Source organism: Erigeron canadensis, chromosome 5, assembly GCF_010389155.1.
Source record: "Erigeron canadensis isolate Cc75 chromosome 5, C_canadensis_v1, whole genome shotgun sequence".
NCBI lineage: Eukaryota > Viridiplantae > Streptophyta > Magnoliopsida > Asterales > Asteraceae > Erigeron > Erigeron canadensis.
The window spans coordinates 7824220-7843238 of record NC_057765.1 but is presented as its reverse complement, the minus strand read 5'-3'; the positions used below and the strand labels follow the sequence as shown (position 1 = coordinate 7843238).

The window sequence follows — 19019 nt, the reverse complement described above, 5'->3', positions numbered from 1 at the left end:
TAGCTGTTAGAAGGTGCATGGTTTTAAGTACCATCTCATTTTTAATTCTGTTTATAATAGTGAGAATGCCTTGATTCATCTTTCAATGTATTGTTTTTGTTAAGATTTCTTAGATTTATGATCATTTTCGCAATGGGTCCGTCAAACAATGCCTGCTCTAGCTGTTCAGGTTAGAACTTATATTGATTAGAGCTTAATGTTTCGTATCGATAACAAACATGTCTTATGCCAAGATAGGTGGAAATTGTATTCGAGTAATATATTAAGAGAAATAAAAACTTGATAAAGAAATGGATAATAAACGAAGACTATGCTAAGATCAGTCACATGACATATGACAAATGGTTGTAAAATTCACTTTGTAGAAGCTTATGTATCTAAATATTTATCATTGATTGTTTTAGAGTAGAGATGTTTATGCGTATAGTTACTTTAAAGTTGGTGACAAAGGTAAGGCCGTTAACCAGCATATAATAATGGATGTTGTGATATGTTGATGTATGCAACTATGCAGGTGAACAGCTATGCATTAACAATACATTCAAAGCAAAGCTCAAGAAAGCAACTCAATGTCTCAAAAACGCAGCTCAACATATAGTAATATAGATTGAAAGTTTTCTTTATAATCTTTAAATCATTGGATTGATAACGGTTGGTTAATGTAGAAGACAAGATCTCAATTTATTTTCTACATTAATTAGATTAAAATTATTAGCCTTATTGCATGTGTAGGTCTACTCTATAGAACACATTTATTTTTAGTCATAAATTCACGCAACAGGAAACTTACCACCACATTTAACCACCGTTTTTAGAATTACCGCTTCAACGTGCGGGTACCCCTCTAGTATATATATATATATATATATGAATTCGGTATGTGTTGGGAACCATTGCCTCCACACTTTATAAATTACATCCTCCATTAGTCGTGAACTCATGGAGCTCATTCCTCACAACACGCTCGACGAACTCCCACCCGACAAGTTCCTTTGTTTCGCACATGACGTGTCATTTCCCTCTTCTTGCGTGGCCATACCAAACAATAAAAGGTCCCGTTTAATTTTTACGTAATAAACTTAATAATTAAGTCAAATTTCATGTTTCTTTTTTGACTTAATAAAGAAAAATAACCGTCAATTACATATCTTTTTACTTAATACATACAGATATTACTTATACATTTAGCCATTTAATACACTTAACACTTACACTGCATTCTCGAGTTTTTATTAAAAGAAAAAAAAAAGAGAAGATTGGATAGGAGAAGAAATGATAGAAGATTACATTTATAAAAGTCATTCTCGAGTTTGAAAGGAAAGTAAAAGAAAAATAATCTAAACAATCAGAACCACCACCGGAAACCTGCAATCACCACCTGCAACCACCCTTGCACGCAATCACCACCGGAAACCTGCAACCACCACCTACAATCACCCCTTCCACGAGTTTCCATCCAAATCAGGCCAAAATGGCCAAAAAACTTTTATGGGGAAAAACCTTGATTTTTCCTTCCATTCACTTTCTTTTCTTTTGAAAAAAAAACTTAAGAATGCAAAAAAATAAAAATTCTTATATTAATCTTTCTTTTCCTTTAGAAAAAAAACTTAAGAATGAAGCATTAATGACGACTAAAAAAAACGGGGTCATATCAAAAGTGAAAAATGGAATGTTCTTTTTTATTTTTAGTTTTCTACAAATATATTTCTTACAAAGAAAGATCACAATTAATACATTAGTTATTCGTTGATATGATGGTTTAATCCTTTAAATTTTACTCTTTTTTCTTTTTTGGTTTAACTTTTTAATTTTTTTTCTCCTACGCTTTAATCCTTTAAGTTTGTATTGGCTTAAAGCATCAAAATCTTAACAGTAAAAAGACTAAATTAAATAACTTAATATTAATAGTAAAATCATTACAAAAGATAAAGTTAAGGATTAATTGTGTTATTGGTAAAGTATAAAATTAGTATTCCTTGAAAGAGATAAATTAATATTAAAAAGAAATAAATACATTGTAATGTTTTAGTTTTTAAGGATATAGTACTCCTTTTGATAATCAAAATTTAATGAATAACATATAGTTATAATAAATATATATAAATTGCATTATTATTTTTTTATAGTGATCATTAGCTTAAATGAGTTGGTGGATTAAGCGTCCGTTTTTTTTTCCAGTCAATATGTGTTGAATGTATAAATAATATATGTATGTATTAAGTAAATAATAGGCAATTAATAGTTACTTTTCTTTATTACATCAAAAATTTTTTTTGACGGAATAGATTAAGTTCTTAATTATTAAGTATATTAAGTAGGAAAAAAAAAGCATGGTCTAACTATCTTTGTATACATTTCTTGGTTCATATCGATTTAGAGTTAATCAACAATTGAATTGCGTTGTCATATAATCAGATGAGATCAGATAACAAACTAAATAAACATGAAAAAAATGTTAAATGCAGCTTTTAGAGCTGCACTTAACGTACATAAAAAACTTATACTTTTCATATCAAAAGTCCACCTCCTGAATTTTATGGGAAATATACAACTATTAAATGCACCTTAAATACATCCCTTAGGGTTATGTTTAGCAAATTCCCATAACATAAAATCTAATAAATAATCTAGGGTTGTAATCATTTGAAAACTAAAATTTCGTGAAAACTAGAAAATTGGTCAAAACACACCGTGATCTGAATTTACACAATGTGTTTTTTTTTAAGAAAACATATTGCGTTAAGTTGATATCACAGTGTGTTTGAATAATTTTCTAATTTTCACGCACTATCAAAAACACACTGTGATTACAACTTAACATAATGTGTTTTTAGTTAACACAATTAAAACACATTGTGTTAAATTCAAATCACAGTATGTTTTAGCCATTTATCTAGTTTTAACAGATTTTTTTGTTTTCAAATGAACATTTCACTAAATTACACTATCAATCATTTATATTTTAAAATATCTTCATCAAACCATCTATATTCTTTATTTTTACATCAATAATCTCCACCACTCGACACCATATTCACCACCAACAGTGTTGGAATTTTATTAACCGAATAACATTAAATGGGTTGGGTGACCGATCCGGTTTAAGTGACAAATTAAAATTTACATAAAACAACTTTAAATCAGGGTACGGCGATAACGTGTTAATAAACTATTAAAGCTATTATAATATCTTTTTTCAAGATCCACATGCATTGCAATATAAGTAACTTAAATAAATACAAACTAACTTCGTTGTGGTAGAGAAGATTTCTCATGATTTAGAAGATTCTGGAAACTAGATTCCAAGTATAGAAACTCTCCGTAAGTGCGTACACGAATAATGCCTCAACCAAGGATCTACTAGGCACCTTTAAGCTTACGACCGCAACAAACTGAAACCCTAGGTTTATCCCTAAGGTTGAATTCGACCTCTCTTATAGTAAGAGAGTCGAATTTCAAAATCCTTCTTAGGGTTTCTTGAATTCGACTTCAACCAAACTGAAAAGGCAAGAAACATTTTGTTGAAGTTAATTTAGGGTTTAACTAAAACCCTAAATAATTAAACCTACAACAATTTGGGGTTTTGGTTTCTTTGGGAAGTGGAATTCGACCCACACAAAGGAGAAAAGAGATTTTCACCTTTGTGTGTGTGTAAGGGTTGTTGTAAAATGAATGAATTATGAGGGTTTTCAAGGGGTTTATATAGACATAGTTTCCAAATTAGATTAGGAAACTATAACCCTTTAACTCTCTTGCATGGGAATTTCAACCCTCCCTCCCCTTTCCTTAGAAAATTTGGATCATTAACTAATTATTTATCCAACTCATTAACTCATTTAATTAATTAAACTACTTTTAATTAATAATTTATTTATCAATCAATTAAAACTAACTTTAATCAACTTCTATAAATAACGTTTCTCGGTTTTTATTTATCTTTAATCAATTCGCGTTAATTTATAAACGAATAATTTAATTAAAACTATTTAATTATATGCGTAAATGATAAAATATCATCCCGTAGCTTTATGTTTAAACATTATAGATGCTCTATGTTATATAAACAATTATTGTTAAATTAAGTTATTACGGAGTAATATACTAAAAATCTAATCTTAATCCTAATATATATTCTAAAAGACAACTGACTTAAGGGGCAAGGGTGCAGAGCCACAAGTTGGCAAATTGGCAACTTTTGGCAAGTAAGTCAGCCAATCAGATGTCGCCACGTGGCTTGTTGGTTTTCTTGCCAAAATTTGTCAAAACAAAGCCAAAACATATGGTGTAGTAAGCCAATTGTTGCCAAAAGTTGTCAAAATGCCAATGCCGAAAAATTAAAAGGTTGTTGGAATTTAAAAAAGTGACCGTTTTTTATAAAAAATAATACTTAGGCTCAAAAATTGGTGGACAGGAATTCAGAAGTCGAAGACGCCATGGCTGCCAAACCTAAGGTTTACCCTGCCAAGATACGCCCCGGATCATCCGACTTCATTTTTTACGAACATTTTGTATCATCATCGCCCATATAACGTAACACCGGCAGCCTAATTGTTTAACGATATCATCACCGATAGAATACTACTTTTCGAGCCACATATTGCTTTAATGGAACAAAAGACGGCAACACTACCACGGAAAAATCCTGGCAACTCTACTGCTAAGTTAACACTACCAAGCTAATCATAAACATGAAATTAACAACAATATTTAAGATAAATATACATATAAACATAAGCATAAGCAGCAACAGTTAACCAGAAAACCCTAAAAAGGCTCAATGGAAAACCGAAGCAACCAGAAAACCCTAAAAAGGGGTTACCGAAAAAACATGTTAGCATTACCAGAAATCCCAAAAAGAGGTAGCTGGCCAACATGCAGCAACATTACTAAAAACCCCAAAAAAGGGGGTCACCGGAAAAACATGTAACAACAACCAAAAGCCCAAAAATGGGGTCACCGAAAAAGCTGCAACAACAATACAAAGGATCCGATGAAAAGTGCCAACTACACCCTTTCTTCCAAACAATTATTGGCCGTCAAACTGAACGTTTTGGCCGACGATGAAAAGTAACCCCAAAAAGGGGTTTTAGATCGCGTCGGAATAAGAGTATTGTACGTTAAGAGCATTGGCAAGTCATTTCCAGCAATAGAACCCAAGAAAACGATATTATTTGCCTCAAAATCACCCCCCCCCCCCCCCCCCAAAAAAAAAAAAAAAAGAAAAAAATAAGGAAAAAGGTTTCCGGTGAGAGAGTTTTTTGGCACAAGAACAAAAAAAGAAGGGTCATATAGCACGCTCCCAACGTTCATAAGGATCGACTAAATATGGCTGATATATATAGTCAATGCTTGCCGATGGATAGGGTACAATGAACCCAGGGAGCTGATGCAAGCCAATGGAAGAAGCCGATGAAAAGTGCTGACTGTAGCCTTGCCCCTAATAGCTATTAACCAATCACAAAATATACCTAAAAGTTATAAACGTAAAACATTTGGATTAAAACGGATTAATATATGTATCATTATTTTATTATATATGTTTTTATTGTAATGTTAATATACAATAGCTTATTAAAAAATATAAATAAAATGTTTATAATTAAATATATTAAAATATAAATAAATTTCTTTTTAAATAATAAACATATATAAAAAAATAAACAAAATTCATACCATCAAGTCTTTAACCAGACATTAATAGTAATCATCTACAACACTTTCGTCAATATTTTAGTATTATATTTTTTACTTTGATTATACATAAATACTTTAAATTTGGATTACCGGTTAGTTTTTCCATATACTTTTACATTTGGATTTATGAAGTTTTTTGAGTTTACATATATAAATATATATACATAACTCTTATCTTTATTCTTAATATATACGATAAGACAGTTGAACTAATGACTTATTAACCAATCAAATCGTTCAATTTCATCAAATTGACTCTCGCTTATGTCATCATATAGATTAAGTATAAATTAAAAATAATAATAATCACTATCCAAATATATTATTATATTAGTATTTATATTTATTTGTAGAAAAAGTCTCATTAATTTACACTTTTTTGTTTTCCATCAACAATTTATACTTTTTAGCCCTGAATACTTAATTTATATTTATTTTTAGTCATCAACTTAAGAACTCATGTACGACAACAAAAAAGAAGCTACGATCAACTATAAAAAAGGGTTTTCTTTTTATATACTTTGCACATAATTAATCATTATTATTATTATTATTTTAACATTAAATTCTTATAGTTTACACTTTTAGAATATAAAAAACGGTAAATTTTTTATATAACTAAAGTTGGAAAAAAAAAGATAAACTAGAATCAATATTTATATGGAGTTAATTTGCGTATGTTTCTTCTTTAGCTTTTGTATTGATTAAGTTGTGATATATGACTTAACTAATCTAAATATTATACTGTATATTAAATTTTGTATTTGTAACCTATATTAACTCTTAGGATTTACGATTACATCTTTCTATAACCTTTTAAATATAAAGTCTAAATTTGCTATGAGCAGGTTTCTGATTACTTTAATATATTGACTTTGATTATTTTAATTCTGTTTTGAAAGTAGCTCATTAATGATGTATACTGAAGATTTACGATTATATCTTTTTATAAGCTTTTAGATAAAAAGTCTAATTTTGCTATGAGTAAAATTTTGATTATTTTAATATATCGACTATGATTATTTTGAATCTGTTTTGAAACTAGTTCATTAATGGTGTAATTTTTTAGCCGTTGTTATTCTATCAGGGGAAAATGCTACATATTGAGATGGTGTTGAATGTTTTAGTATGATTATTTAGCAGGGTGGAACAGTTTATCATTTTAGTTTGTGTATGACAGATATACTTCGGATTTTATGAAAAGCATGATATCAATTTAAATAATACCTTTAGATAAAACCCTTTGATCCACGTTATGTTTAGCATTTAACACAACAGGAGATGGCTTTGCATGGTTTTTGGCTCGACTCCTTTTTTGATCAAAAATTTGTTTCCTTATTTTTCTTGCATTAGCCGATAAAATCATTTGATCAACGTTTGGAATGTCTTCAGTTGGGCTCCTTTTTTTTATCCAGAACAATTTTCCTATAGGATTCTGTATGCAAAGATGTTTATTTGATTCTTATGGTTAATTTGTTTGGGGTTTATTTTTTAAAATTGGATTAAATATATAGAAACACATTAAAAGAACTTGCCAGTTTTTTTCATGTTTTTTTTGCTATTTGCAGAAAACTACCATACATGGCTCGGTCAATGATGAATGAGCGGAAAGTTTTATGAGTTTTGACCGATGAAGTGACTATTGAGCTAGCAAATTTCCAAGTTGATTTCGGTATCTATTTAATATATTTGAATTCCAATTTTTTAACTTTGATTAATACATTTTGAAACTACCCATCCATTGAATAAATTCTTTAAATTTGGATTACTGGTTAGATTTTCCATATGCTTTTATATTTGGATTTATGAAGTTTTTTGAGTTTACATATATAAATATATATACATAACTCTTATTTTAAATATGTTATAAATAATTTGTGTATTTAATACGGATTAAATATATAATAATACATATTATCAGGCAAACAAATATATGAGAAATTATTAATATTCATAACTAAATATATTCTATAAATATATGACATATAAAAACATTAAGAAAATATTAGACTAAAAAAATAATAAATACCATATGTCACTTTAAGATTTTCGAACTAGAAAGATTTACCATTTTCCTTTACATAAATAAGATAAGAAACAATAAAGCAAAAGAATCTTCTCCAAGTTTAATGATGTAAATCCAAACATATGTTTCTGCCCTCTTTTCTGTCGTTTAACTCTCTTTCTAGACTCATCAAATAGTCCCTCTGTTTCCCTCAATTTTCTCTCTTCTCTTTCTCTAAATTTCCCTTTACTTTCTTTCATCCCAATACTCTGTTTTCAATTATTTAGTTATTAATACTTCAATTATTTTTCTCTTTTTCAGAACTTTAAATACGTACTCTCCTTATTTTCATGCCTTTCTAGTCAATATAATTTTATGGGTATTGATTGTACATGCACTACCTTCATCTACCTACCTTAAAAATCCAATCTTTTTTCTGGGTTTCTTCCATTCAAGTTTTCTTTTTCAAGAAAACCAAAAGAAAAAAAGACACACTTTAGGATTTTAAGTACATAACTTGAATCTTGATTTTGGTTTTCTTTATTTTCAGTTTTCTTTTTCAAGGGAAAAAGAAAAAGACACCCTTTAAAATTTTAAGTCTAAAAAATCAAAAATTTTGAGCATAATATATAGCCCATTAGTTAGACCAGACATAAAAAAACTAATGGCTTTTTTAGTTTATTGTCAAGTGTGTTTGATATCAATAATCTTGATTCCATTCATGTGTTGGGTGGAATCAGTGAATGGAATTGGGGCTAATTGGGGTACACAATTATCTCATCCACTACCACCAAACACAGTAGTGAAGTTGCTTATTGATAATGGAATACAAAAGGTGAAGCTTTTTGATGCAGATTATGGTGTATTAAGAGCTTTGGGAAGCTCTGGAATTGAAGTTATGGTTGGTATTCCTAATGATATGCTTGCTACTGTTGGAGGTAGTATGAAAGCTGCTGAAAAATGGGTTTCTAAAAATGTTTCTGATCATGTCACTAATCATAATGTTAATATCAGGTTAGTAAAATTTTTTTTTTTTTTGTTAGTTTTTTTTAATTGACTATGTTTTTCTGGTATTTGCAAGTGTTACATATTGTAAATGTTAGTCTCCTGCCTTCCTTTTAGGCCCTAGACTAAGAGCTCATTGCTCACTGGCATGTTTAATATGTTCTGACAGGTTTAAAAGTTAATGAATGCTAATGTTTAACCATATTTATATAGTACATTGTTTTTTGATGCACAAGACGACTTTTATGTTCTTGTACATATTAAACATTTATTTTAGTGTTATGATAGGCCATGTTTAGCAATACCTTTTTTTTCTATGTACAATACTTATATTTTAATGTTAGTCTTGATTAGGCAATTTAAGTTAATTAAGTTACTGCTTAAGGTAGAGGTAAAGTTACTGTTTAGATGCTTGTTTTAGATTTGGATTATTATAGTTTTGACTATTCAAAGACCCCATCAGATAATTAGGTTGCTTAACAAGTAATTCTATATTTTATCTGAATTATTAGTCTTCTCATAGCAAAGTCTTATATGTCTATTATAATATGATTCTTACATCATCAAAAAGTCAAAGGCATAAGTAGTTTTTTAGGCCAAGCTATCTCGCAGTAATCGGTTCAAACATATCCATAATCCGTCGACTGGATGGTCAAGTTTTTTAGACATTATATGCTAAGAAGCCACATAATCAAAATCATACTCTGTTTCTATGAAACCATTTATAGTCAGAACATGTATCGATCAGTTCCAGAAATAAGTTCAAACATCTTTTTCATCCTTGTTTGGCTTTTAGAAAGCATCATGGCATTTCAATATCCTATTGATTTGGTTGCTTTCAGAAGATTAGCTATATTTGGGTGTCATTATAATATTGGTATCTTTATAATAGTATATTCTTTGCTTGTTTAGAAGATTAGCACGATACAGGTGACACTTATGATGTAAAACATGAGAAATTCCAACTTCGCATAATATTTATTTATTACACTATGAATGGTTTTGTCACTTTTTGCACCAAGATCACCTTCAAATAACTATTGCTATAATTGTAATCCTTTTTTACAAATGTGCAATATATATGCCATATGCTAAAGATTCGTTTCATTTTCTAATGTTAGCTGAGTAGTTGACTTTATGTCATGTTTTGGAGTCGCATTTTAGCATCTTAAATGGCTTGTTTATTAGGTTGCCCTTTCAGATAAAATGTTAACTTGACATTACATAGTAAACTTACCATGAAATCCTTTATGTTTTATTAGCCGGTTAAACGTTTAAGAATATAGTTTGCGCAATTCTGGTATGACTTTGTGCATGGTTTAGTCGTTTCTTGAAAATGTTATTCTTTTTGCAGGTACGTTGCAGTCGGGAATGAACCATTTTTATCAACTTATAACGGGACTTTTCTCAAATCCACATTCCCAGCTCTCCAAAACATCCAAGCTGCGCTTGTAAAAGCTGGACTTGCCACCAGAATCAAAGTCACTGTCCCACAAAATGCAGATGTTTATGGGAGTGGTACAAGTGGGGTCCCATCAAGCGGTGATTTTCGGCCTGATATCCATGATTACATTATCAAAATCACAAAGTTCTTGAATGATAACGGATCACCCTTCACTGTCAACATCTACCCATTCATAAGCGTATACCTCAGCCCCGATTTCCCGTTTGAGTATGCTTTCTTTGATGGGAATGGAGCTCCTCTTATCGATGGTGGAACTACATACACGAACATGTTTGATGCCAACTTTGATACCCTTGTGTGGTCCCTACAGAAGAATGGGTTCGAAAATATGGGAATCATAGTAGGTGAGATTGGATGGCCTAGTGATGGAGACCGAAACGCTAATAATCAGAATGCTCAACGGTTCATGCAAGGGTTCATGACTCATATAGCTGGTAATAAAGGGACCCCAATGAGAACAGGCCCGATTGATGCTTATTTGTTTAGTTTAATTGACGAGGATGACAAAAGTATCCAGCCTGGAAACTTTGAAAGACATTGGGGAGTGTTTTACTATGATGGACAACCAAAATATAAATTAAACCTTGGAACCAACACTTCCAATTCTGGTGATCTGGTTCCCGCCACAAATGTTAAGTATTTGCAGAGAAAATGGTGTGTGATGAAGGACTCGGCTAGGTTGGATGATCCATCAATCGCACAGTCAGTGAGCTATGCATGTGCCCTAGCAGATTGCACGAGCCTCGGGTATGGAACCTCTTGTGGGGAATTAGACGCTAGAGGAAACATTTCATATGCTTTCAATAGTTATTATCAAAAAAATGATCAACAAGATGTAGCATGCAAGTTTCCTAATGTTTCAATGGTTACCAAAGAAGACCCTTCCACCGGGACATGTCGGTTCGCGATTATGATTGAACCATATTTTGGTGGTTCAAATCGGTACATTGGCTCGATTGTGAACTTAATCTTGGGCTTGGTTCTGTTTCTTATCTTGGTTTGGTAAGTTTGGGCTTTTATTGGGTCAATCTTTGGTGAATAGGTGATGGAAGATTGAATTTTGGGTTTTTAAGAAGTTTGATGTTGATTAGGGATTTGGTAGATTTGTAAGAAGGTAGTTTAATGACCTAAACTATGAGAATGCGATTGCTATGGATAAATGTTTCTTGAAACCTTAGGGTGTATGTTGATAAGCATAATTGGATTTATAAGCGGCATGAATATGAAACATTGATGTGCTATTGCTAAATTGCTATCCAACTCTTTGGTGTATGTTACTAACTTCTACTATCACTTTTTAAATTAGACCTTGAGCCTAGCCTAAAAAATTTGGTAGTTAAGATTTTCCCAAGTTCCCCTCCCATTTTTTAATGTTCATAAAAGTGTTTTTGATTGATACATATAAAAAATGATCCGTGTGATCATTGCATTTTATCTGAAGCATATATTATACAACAGAAATATAAGGCTTCTATAATAATTTATATATCTAAAGGGTACATAGGTTAGCTTAGTTGGCTTGTTTGAAGACCTGTATATAATACTCGATTAAATATTCAAATTTGACTTTTCAGATTTTTATCTTACTTCATCACTTAGGTCTTTCCCTTTGGTTTCAAAGGGAAGTAACAGAACACTTAGTCCAGAAACAAGTATCATAGCCTCAAATAACAAAATCGCAAGTGTTTGGTTGCAACTACCTACCAAACCAACCGATACAAGAGGGCACACCATGCCACCAACTCGGCCGACAGTTGTCGCTATTCCAACTCCTGTTGCCCTTAAGTTTGTTGGGTAAACCTACATAACCAAAACCGTTAGAACAAAAGAACATAGAATCGTATCACAATGACATTGTAAAATAATGTAGAAAACACAAATATTTAGATGGATATACCTCTGGAGCATAGATACAGGCAACAATGAAGCTTGCAGAGATGAACATACGGGCTCCAAATAGAAACGCTGTGGTCATTGCATCGTTTTGATGAACGGTGAGTGGTAGAAGTAGGATGAATCCCATAATGAACATTATTTCCATTGAGAGCTTCCGGCCTAACTTGTCCAATATGATTGCAGCTAAACCAAGCCCGGGAAGTTCTGATATAAGCCAGGATGACCTCATTAGAATTAACCCAAACAGTTGTTTTGTGATTGATTTTTTGATTTGTATTGGAAGGACAACAAAAAACAGGATTCTAGACCGAGTTACCAGCCAAGCTAGTGATGAATACATTTGTGTAGAGGCTTGAATCTGAGAGACTTTGTGATTGCAAAGTGAGCACACCACATTCACCTTGTCCGATGCTCAATTGTGAAGTCAATAGTACAATGCCGTAATAGGAAAAAGTGTTGCCAAAGTAAAGAAACCACAAAGGAATCGTTGTTCTTATCAACTTCGGTGATAAAAGCATTGATACAGATGATGAGGAGCTTCTTTGAGTATCCATAGGTTTGCACTTGTTATCTTCTCCATTTATTTGATCAGAGACGAGTGTGCCTATAGGGAGTTCTTTTTGATTGAGCACAGATCCTTTCTTCAGAATATACCCTGCCTCGGTGAATCTCCCTTTGGTGCAAAGATACCTAAGTGATTCCGGTACTTGATCATAACACAATAGCACAAGTAAAGATGGAACGGCTGATAGTCCAAGTAGCCATCTCCAGCCAAAATTTGGCATGATTGACTGTAGTGTAATGTTGTTATAAGAAATAGATTAGTACCCTAAATAAGCCTTTGATCATACTATTAGTGACACCAAGATTTGGGGTCTTGGTAAACTTAAAACTACTACAATGTTATATGATGTACCCATGCAAGTGAAGCTTCAAGAATGGTTCCGAGTGTCCAAAATGTTGCAAAAACAACCATCCAAGTTCCTCTTTTTGCTGTTGGAAGGAACTCCAGAAACCATGATGTGAATACATGCCCGCATCCTAGACCAACACCAATAAAGCAACGAAGAATCAACAATGATGTATAGTTTGGGGCAAAAGCGCTCAGGATTCCAGCTCCAGATGTTATTATAGATGCACCGAGAAAACCTTTCCTGAAAATCAAAAATTCATGCTTTACTCAAAGGCCAATTGTATAGTGCTTAATAATTTTGTATAAAGAGGTTAGTATTATTACTTTTTTTTTTTTGAAAATATTACACTTAGGATTGAGATCCTCTGAAGTTCGAGCCTCTAAATTGGTCAAGAAATAGAGGATAGATTACAATTTCTCAAGTTTAGAACCCTCAACTTGGTGATTGACAAAACATAAAAAGGTAAAGGAGGGCATCATGTCCCCCGAACCACATTGGATGATGGAAATCTAATGTGGTTCCAGGGCCTAAACTTAAATTATCTACCTTAATACAGAACAACTTACTTTCGACCGTATCTATCAGAAACGACTCCCCACATGTATGCTCCAACAAGCATGCCAACAAAAGTGATAGTTGCAATGTAGCTCTCTTCACTGGAAGAAAGTCCCCATTCTGGTTGAATAGCCGGTCCAATGAATGATAAAAGCATCATTTCCATGGCTTCTGCCACCCAACCCAATCCAGCATATGCAAGTACTATAAATTGGAAATTTCCAAACCCTATTGTTGAAAGTGCTTCATCCAATGTATATGAAACCACATCATCTGCATTCTGGTAAACAGTTCAATAAAGGCAACCAAAATGCTCTTTTGGTGACTACCACAAATAGAGGTGTTACATTGGACTACTATAACGCTTATTCTTGATTGTAATCGACTATAAAAAGAAATGGAAAGACTAACCTTGCTGTCCTTGAAAGCTAATTCTGCTTTTGCCAGTGATCCATCTATTTGTCAACAATACAATCAAAGATTTAGATTCATTTGTTAACTATTAGTTGAAACTTCAATCATGTACAGAGTATATAATATAAAATAAAATGACTTCATTTAAGTTTAATGAATTTTTCTTTTCTAAGTGTACCTGTTGAATTAGGATTGAATGATGTTTTCACTATAAAGCAAGATGTGTTCCGGCATGAAATGCATAATCTACTCCCTACCTGTTATGTCTTAGGATAAGTAAAAGAAAATAATAAAAAAGATTGTTGTTGGATATATCCAAGTCCAATTGCAGAAGAAACATGTATATATCACAACTTTTTAATGCATAAAATTATTATCATTTGAGTTTGAGAGAAGTAGTAGAAGTACCAAAGGAAAACCAGGGAAAGTTGATATGTATTTGCTGCTGAAATACGAAAAAGACGACAGAATTGTTATCTCCGGCGGTGGCACCGCCGTCCGCCCAACTGATTTCCCATATAGACGACCCAACTTCATAAATTCTTTTAATGCCAAGAAAAAAAGTACTACTAGTTGGTCTTTCTGAAACTATGTTACTCAAAGTTTTTAAAATAGGGGTAATGCTATAGAGAAGCTTCATCTATAGAGGAAAAATGCAACGTTAATTTCATCCACATAAGTTCTTTTCAAGTGACATACAAGCCACTAGTTTTTCGAGTACTTGCATTCCATATGTTTAGGGGAAATATGATTAATTGATCGTTTTTTTTACATATGTGATGTGTGAGGTTCATATTTTTTGGCTTATCATTTGAGGTTTCAAGGGTAATAACGACGTTAAGCTCTAACAAATTAATATCATACTGAAACTAGCTAGTGTTGAAGCTAGCTAGAATTTTAAATTTGGAGTTGCCGAACAGATTACAAGATATTAACAAGTGTATAAGATATACTAGTAATTTTTAACTGAGTTGTAGTGAAAGAATGAAATCCTATGTGTGTGTTTTTTAATTGACTTATGCTTTTAAAATGTTTGTCTATTCAAGAATAAAACTTCTACTTATTCAATTTAAATAGATTTGTACAAGGCTTATAATATTATACATTACTTGTACTTATGATTATTACTCGTATTACATATTTAAATTATTTAAAATGTATTTAAAATTGTTATACATTTTGTATACATTATTTCGTATTCTGTATCAAATTAGTAGGTTGGATGGTTAACGGGTCAAAATTTCAAAACCATAATATGGTTTTTCGGCCAGGTTTCGGTAGTACATAGACTAGTACTTAATTTGGTTGGGTTATATTGATAGCCTTACCCCTCTCACATATTAATCTATATATATATATATATATATATGGGATAAAGGCATGAGAATGTACCCAACTATGACAAAAAGGCTATGTAATGTACCATAATACTCGACTTGCTATTCAGTGTAACAAACTACGCTTTTTGGGTTATTCAACGCAAGCAACCTGCTACAATAGGTTTCCATCATCATCATCATCCTCGCTAGTCCAACACTTGCCGGAAAAATTAAAATCGCGATAACTTTGTTGTTTCTTCAAATTAAGACTTGAAACTACCACCAATGGACTCAAAATTTGATCCCGCACAAACCCTGACCAAAAGTTTTCGAATCCATCACTCGGCGGAAAAAATGGTGATTCGTCGGAAAAAATAAAAATCGTGATAACTTTGTTGTTTCATCGGACCTTATAAGATCATTAAACGTGTGGGACCAGTTGCGTACAAACTGGAACTACCTCTAGAACTTGGCAATGTTCATGACACATTTCACGTGTCCAATTTAAAGAAGTGCTTGGTTGACGATCCGACCGTCATTCCTGTTAAGGATGTTCATATCGACGAAGGGCTTGAGTTCACTGAAGAGCCCATCGAGATCATTGACAGAGATGCTAAACAAACTAGACAGAGCAGAGTACCACTAGTTCGTGTACGTTGGAGTGCTAGACATGGGTATAATGACACCTGGGAACGCGAGGACTTCATTAAGAAGAAGTACCCTCATCTTTTTGATCGACAAGACTCTTAATTTCAAGGACGAAATCCTCTAAGTAGGGGAGAATGTAACAACCGTCTTAGAAATGTTCTAAATAAGTTCCTTGAGTCGTACTTTTGCCATTAGAACGGCTAGACAGTTCAATCTATTTAAATTCTTGACGTGCTTTAGACTCAAATATGTGCTTATATGAAGGTCAATTTGATCTTAAATCTTGATTTATATGACGAGCTTATGATTAAAATACGATGAAATACTAAAGTTCGGTTCGTAAACGTTCGTGTTCATAAAAGTTCTAGTCCAAAATGTTCATAATTAGTCCTTCAATTCATTAAGTTCATTTATTATGGGAAGACTATAAATTGAAGAGTTAGAGAGAGAGAGAGAGCCTCATTTTTCATCTCTCCACTCTCTCACTAAAACACACACCAAAACACCATAAAACACACACAAGAGCATCTTTTGATTTTGATACTTTCAATCGAAATCGTTTGTACTTTTAGCATCCTTATGATAATCAAAACACACTTCTTGAATCCTTTCTCAGGTAACAACAACATTTGATGGGTTTTTGATAAAATTAAAAATGTACTTTTTCAAGTTCATGTTCTTGATGATTTGGTCCAATTTTTGAATGAAAATCGTGTTAATAGTTAATGGGTTTGTGTCTAAATGTGTTTTATAACATTTGTGTGAACAAATTTGGGTTATAACATGCTTTAATCTACAAAACCCATTTTTGAAAATGAAGGTACAACTTGTTCTTGAAGTCACAACTTGTTCATGTGATATTTGATCTTGATAATTAGTAAAAGTTTTATGAGATAATGTTATTGTGCATATTTGTACTAGTGCTATGTCCAAACAAGTCCTGAAATCGATCTAGACCTTATTGTTAAGCTCGTACCTGTTCTTGACCTTAAAACGGTCCTGCTAGGACGATCTTGATGCCTAGATCGTCCTAGGTCAGCCCTTTTGTACCATGGTGTGCTTGCTCGTTTGATCTTGTGTTGTGTTGTGATGTTGTTTCGTTGTTGTGGTTGGGAACCATGCACTTCTTGGGTAACTAATCTTTTAGATTGGTTTCGCTCAAACAATCGTTCTTGAACTAAAAGGATCACGCACCCTTGTTCTTGTTCTTGAAACTCTGAAACGATCCTGGCTAGTGATCTAGGACGATCCTGGCTAGTGATCCAAAATGATCTTGAACTAGTACTCTTGAACGATCTTGAACCTAATGAAGTCTAGGACGATCTTGAACCAGCATATGGGATGATCTTGAACCAGCATATGGGACGATTTTGGACCTTGGAACCCTAGGACGACTTTGAAACCCTAAAATGATCTTGCACATATAACTTGTCATACTTAAACATAAATCGACCAAATCTTGTGCATAGCTTCTAGACCAGTTCCTAGCTTCTACACATTACGATCAGATACACAAAAAGGTTGTACAAACATGTCAAGACTAGTCTAAACTCGAATTCTAGCGAAGATCATTGCTCAATCATTGACTAAGTACATTAAAGTCATGATTCATCGTAATCATTAAAGTGCAAGTTCTATGAACAATCAAATTAAGTTCTTAAGACTAAAGATCATTATTAAAGACATGTTCAACCCATTAACATTATAATTACATGTGTGTGAGTTCAAAGATGTTCAGAACGAGTCCAGTTCAAGCACCTAAGTTCAATCAAACTCATTTTGAGTCAAAACGTTCAAAGATTGTCAAGGACCAAATCATCAGTTCATCAAGGACATTTCAGTGAATAATTAATCACATGAACTAATATACGTACTTATTTATGATCAATGACTTGTACTTATGCTTCCATCAGGACGTGCTTGGATTTTGATAGATATAACTTGTCTATCTCCGTGCTTGTTCTCTGTGCTTATAAACTGTGCTTGTACCATATCACTGTGAGTTCACTAATCCCCCTTCCGTACATTTTGTTCAAGTTCTTTATCGGGGAATGAAAAGCATGAAAACTATTTTATACATATATATGTTCTTGAACTATTTACGTACTATTCTATGATCTTGTGAAATACTTATGATATGATTCCTATCTATTTAAAAAGAGGTATTTAAGTCTTGAATGGGCAAGATCCTTAAATACATTTATACTACTGTATTTGTTCCTTATTGTGTTCTAGTTCTTGCTTGTTCTTGTTCAGTTCTTGTTCACTGCTATCAATTCATATCCCACAGTTCAGGGAGTGAACCGTAGGTAATAATGGACAGCGCTGTTTAAGGTAGGCCCACCCTCATTCTCCGCAGTTCTGGAGGATGCATATTATCTGTTCTTGTTCTGATCTAGATCTTACTTGACATACTTAAATATTATGAGCATATCTTACATTACAATTCAGTTCTGGCCAATCGGGTTAGCAGTGACAATATATTTTCAGTTCATTATTTGTTCTTGTGCTGTTCATACTACTACAAAGTACTTTTGTTAAGCGTGCAGATCTTATGACCTTGTTCTTACTATACATATGATATATATGTAAACTAAATAGTACTTTATGTGAATCTCACCAACTACTTTCGTAGTTGACCTTTTGAACTTACATGCTTTTCAGGCTAGGCTATTAGGTCTTGTAGCATAGGAGTCTTCCTATCTTTAGTTCATTCATTTGACGACTGTTCGAGCGTTCAAGACCAGGAGCTGTGAAGACCTCCCTTTGCTTATTCAGTTCAAGACTTTGGTACTTAAAGACAATTGTTCTGTCTTTTGATTATTGACTATTCTGGGTATATCCCATGTTCTGTAATAACTATCGTACTTCTTCTCTTCTTAATGTTATTGGCTGTGGTTGAACTTGTACTGTGTGCAATTGTGCTTATCTGTGCATCCCGTATGTTCCACTTTAGCGGGGTGTTACAGTTGGTATCAGAGCCAGGTTATAGTGACCACCGAGCTTTTTCCTAAGGGAAAACTCGAGCTATAACTTGAATCCACTCTGAGGTGATCCTTCATATGACCGGTTTGAGTAGTAAGTACTCTTACCCTAATTAGATG

The 19019-nt window shown here is 32.7% G+C and overlaps 2 protein-coding genes across 2 annotated transcripts; one reads left to right on the top strand and one right to left on the bottom strand.

The window, feature by feature from the left end:
• The first annotated feature begins 8157 nt into the window (after positions 1–8157).
• On the top strand, positions 8158–11341 carry LOC122600028 (glucan endo-1,3-beta-glucosidase 6-like). The gene is made up of 2 exons (XM_043772663.1): positions 8158–8713; positions 10059–11341. Exons 1-2 carry the CDS (start codon positions 8364–8366, stop codon positions 11173–11175), a joined length of 1467 nt encoding a protein of 488 aa, XP_043628598.1. The 5' UTR covers positions 8158–8363; the 3' UTR covers positions 11176–11341.
• A 381-nt stretch (positions 11342–11722) lies between these two features.
• Positions 11723–14555, bottom strand: LOC122599591 (organic cation/carnitine transporter 7-like). The gene is made up of 8 exons (XM_043772122.1): positions 14357–14555; positions 14127–14205; positions 13946–13989; positions 13546–13814; positions 12982–13219; positions 12382–12856; positions 12067–12269; positions 11723–11969 (listed from the first exon to the last, which is right to left on the bottom strand). Exons 1-8 carry the CDS (start codon positions 14483–14485, stop codon positions 11748–11750), a joined length of 1659 nt encoding a protein of 552 aa, XP_043628057.1. The 5' UTR covers positions 14486–14555; the 3' UTR covers positions 11723–11747.
• Between the last annotated feature and the right edge of the window lie 4464 nt (positions 14556–19019).

Bases quoted from the DNA above. Each gene is read 5' to 3' on its own strand.
- LOC122599591 (XM_043772122.1), bottom strand. From the start codon at position 14,485: ATGAAGTTGGGTCGTCTATATGGGAAATCAGTTGGGCGGACGGCGGTG. The intron at 13,990-14,126 runs GTACACTTAGAA...GTTGACAAATAG, and splicing joins ATTCAATCCTAATTCAACAG to ATGGATCACTGGCAAAAGCA. The intron at 11,970-12,066 runs GTATATCCATCT...TTGGTTATGTAG, and splicing joins CCTGTATCTATGCTCCAGAG to GTTTACCCAACAAACTTAAG.
- LOC122600028 (XM_043772663.1), top strand. From the start codon at position 8,364: ATGGCTTTTTTAGTTTATTGTCAAGTGTGTTTGATATCAATAATCTTG. The intron at 8,714-10,058 runs GTTAGTAAAATT...TTCTTTTTGCAG, and splicing joins AATCATAATGTTAATATCAG to GTACGTTGCAGTCGGGAATG.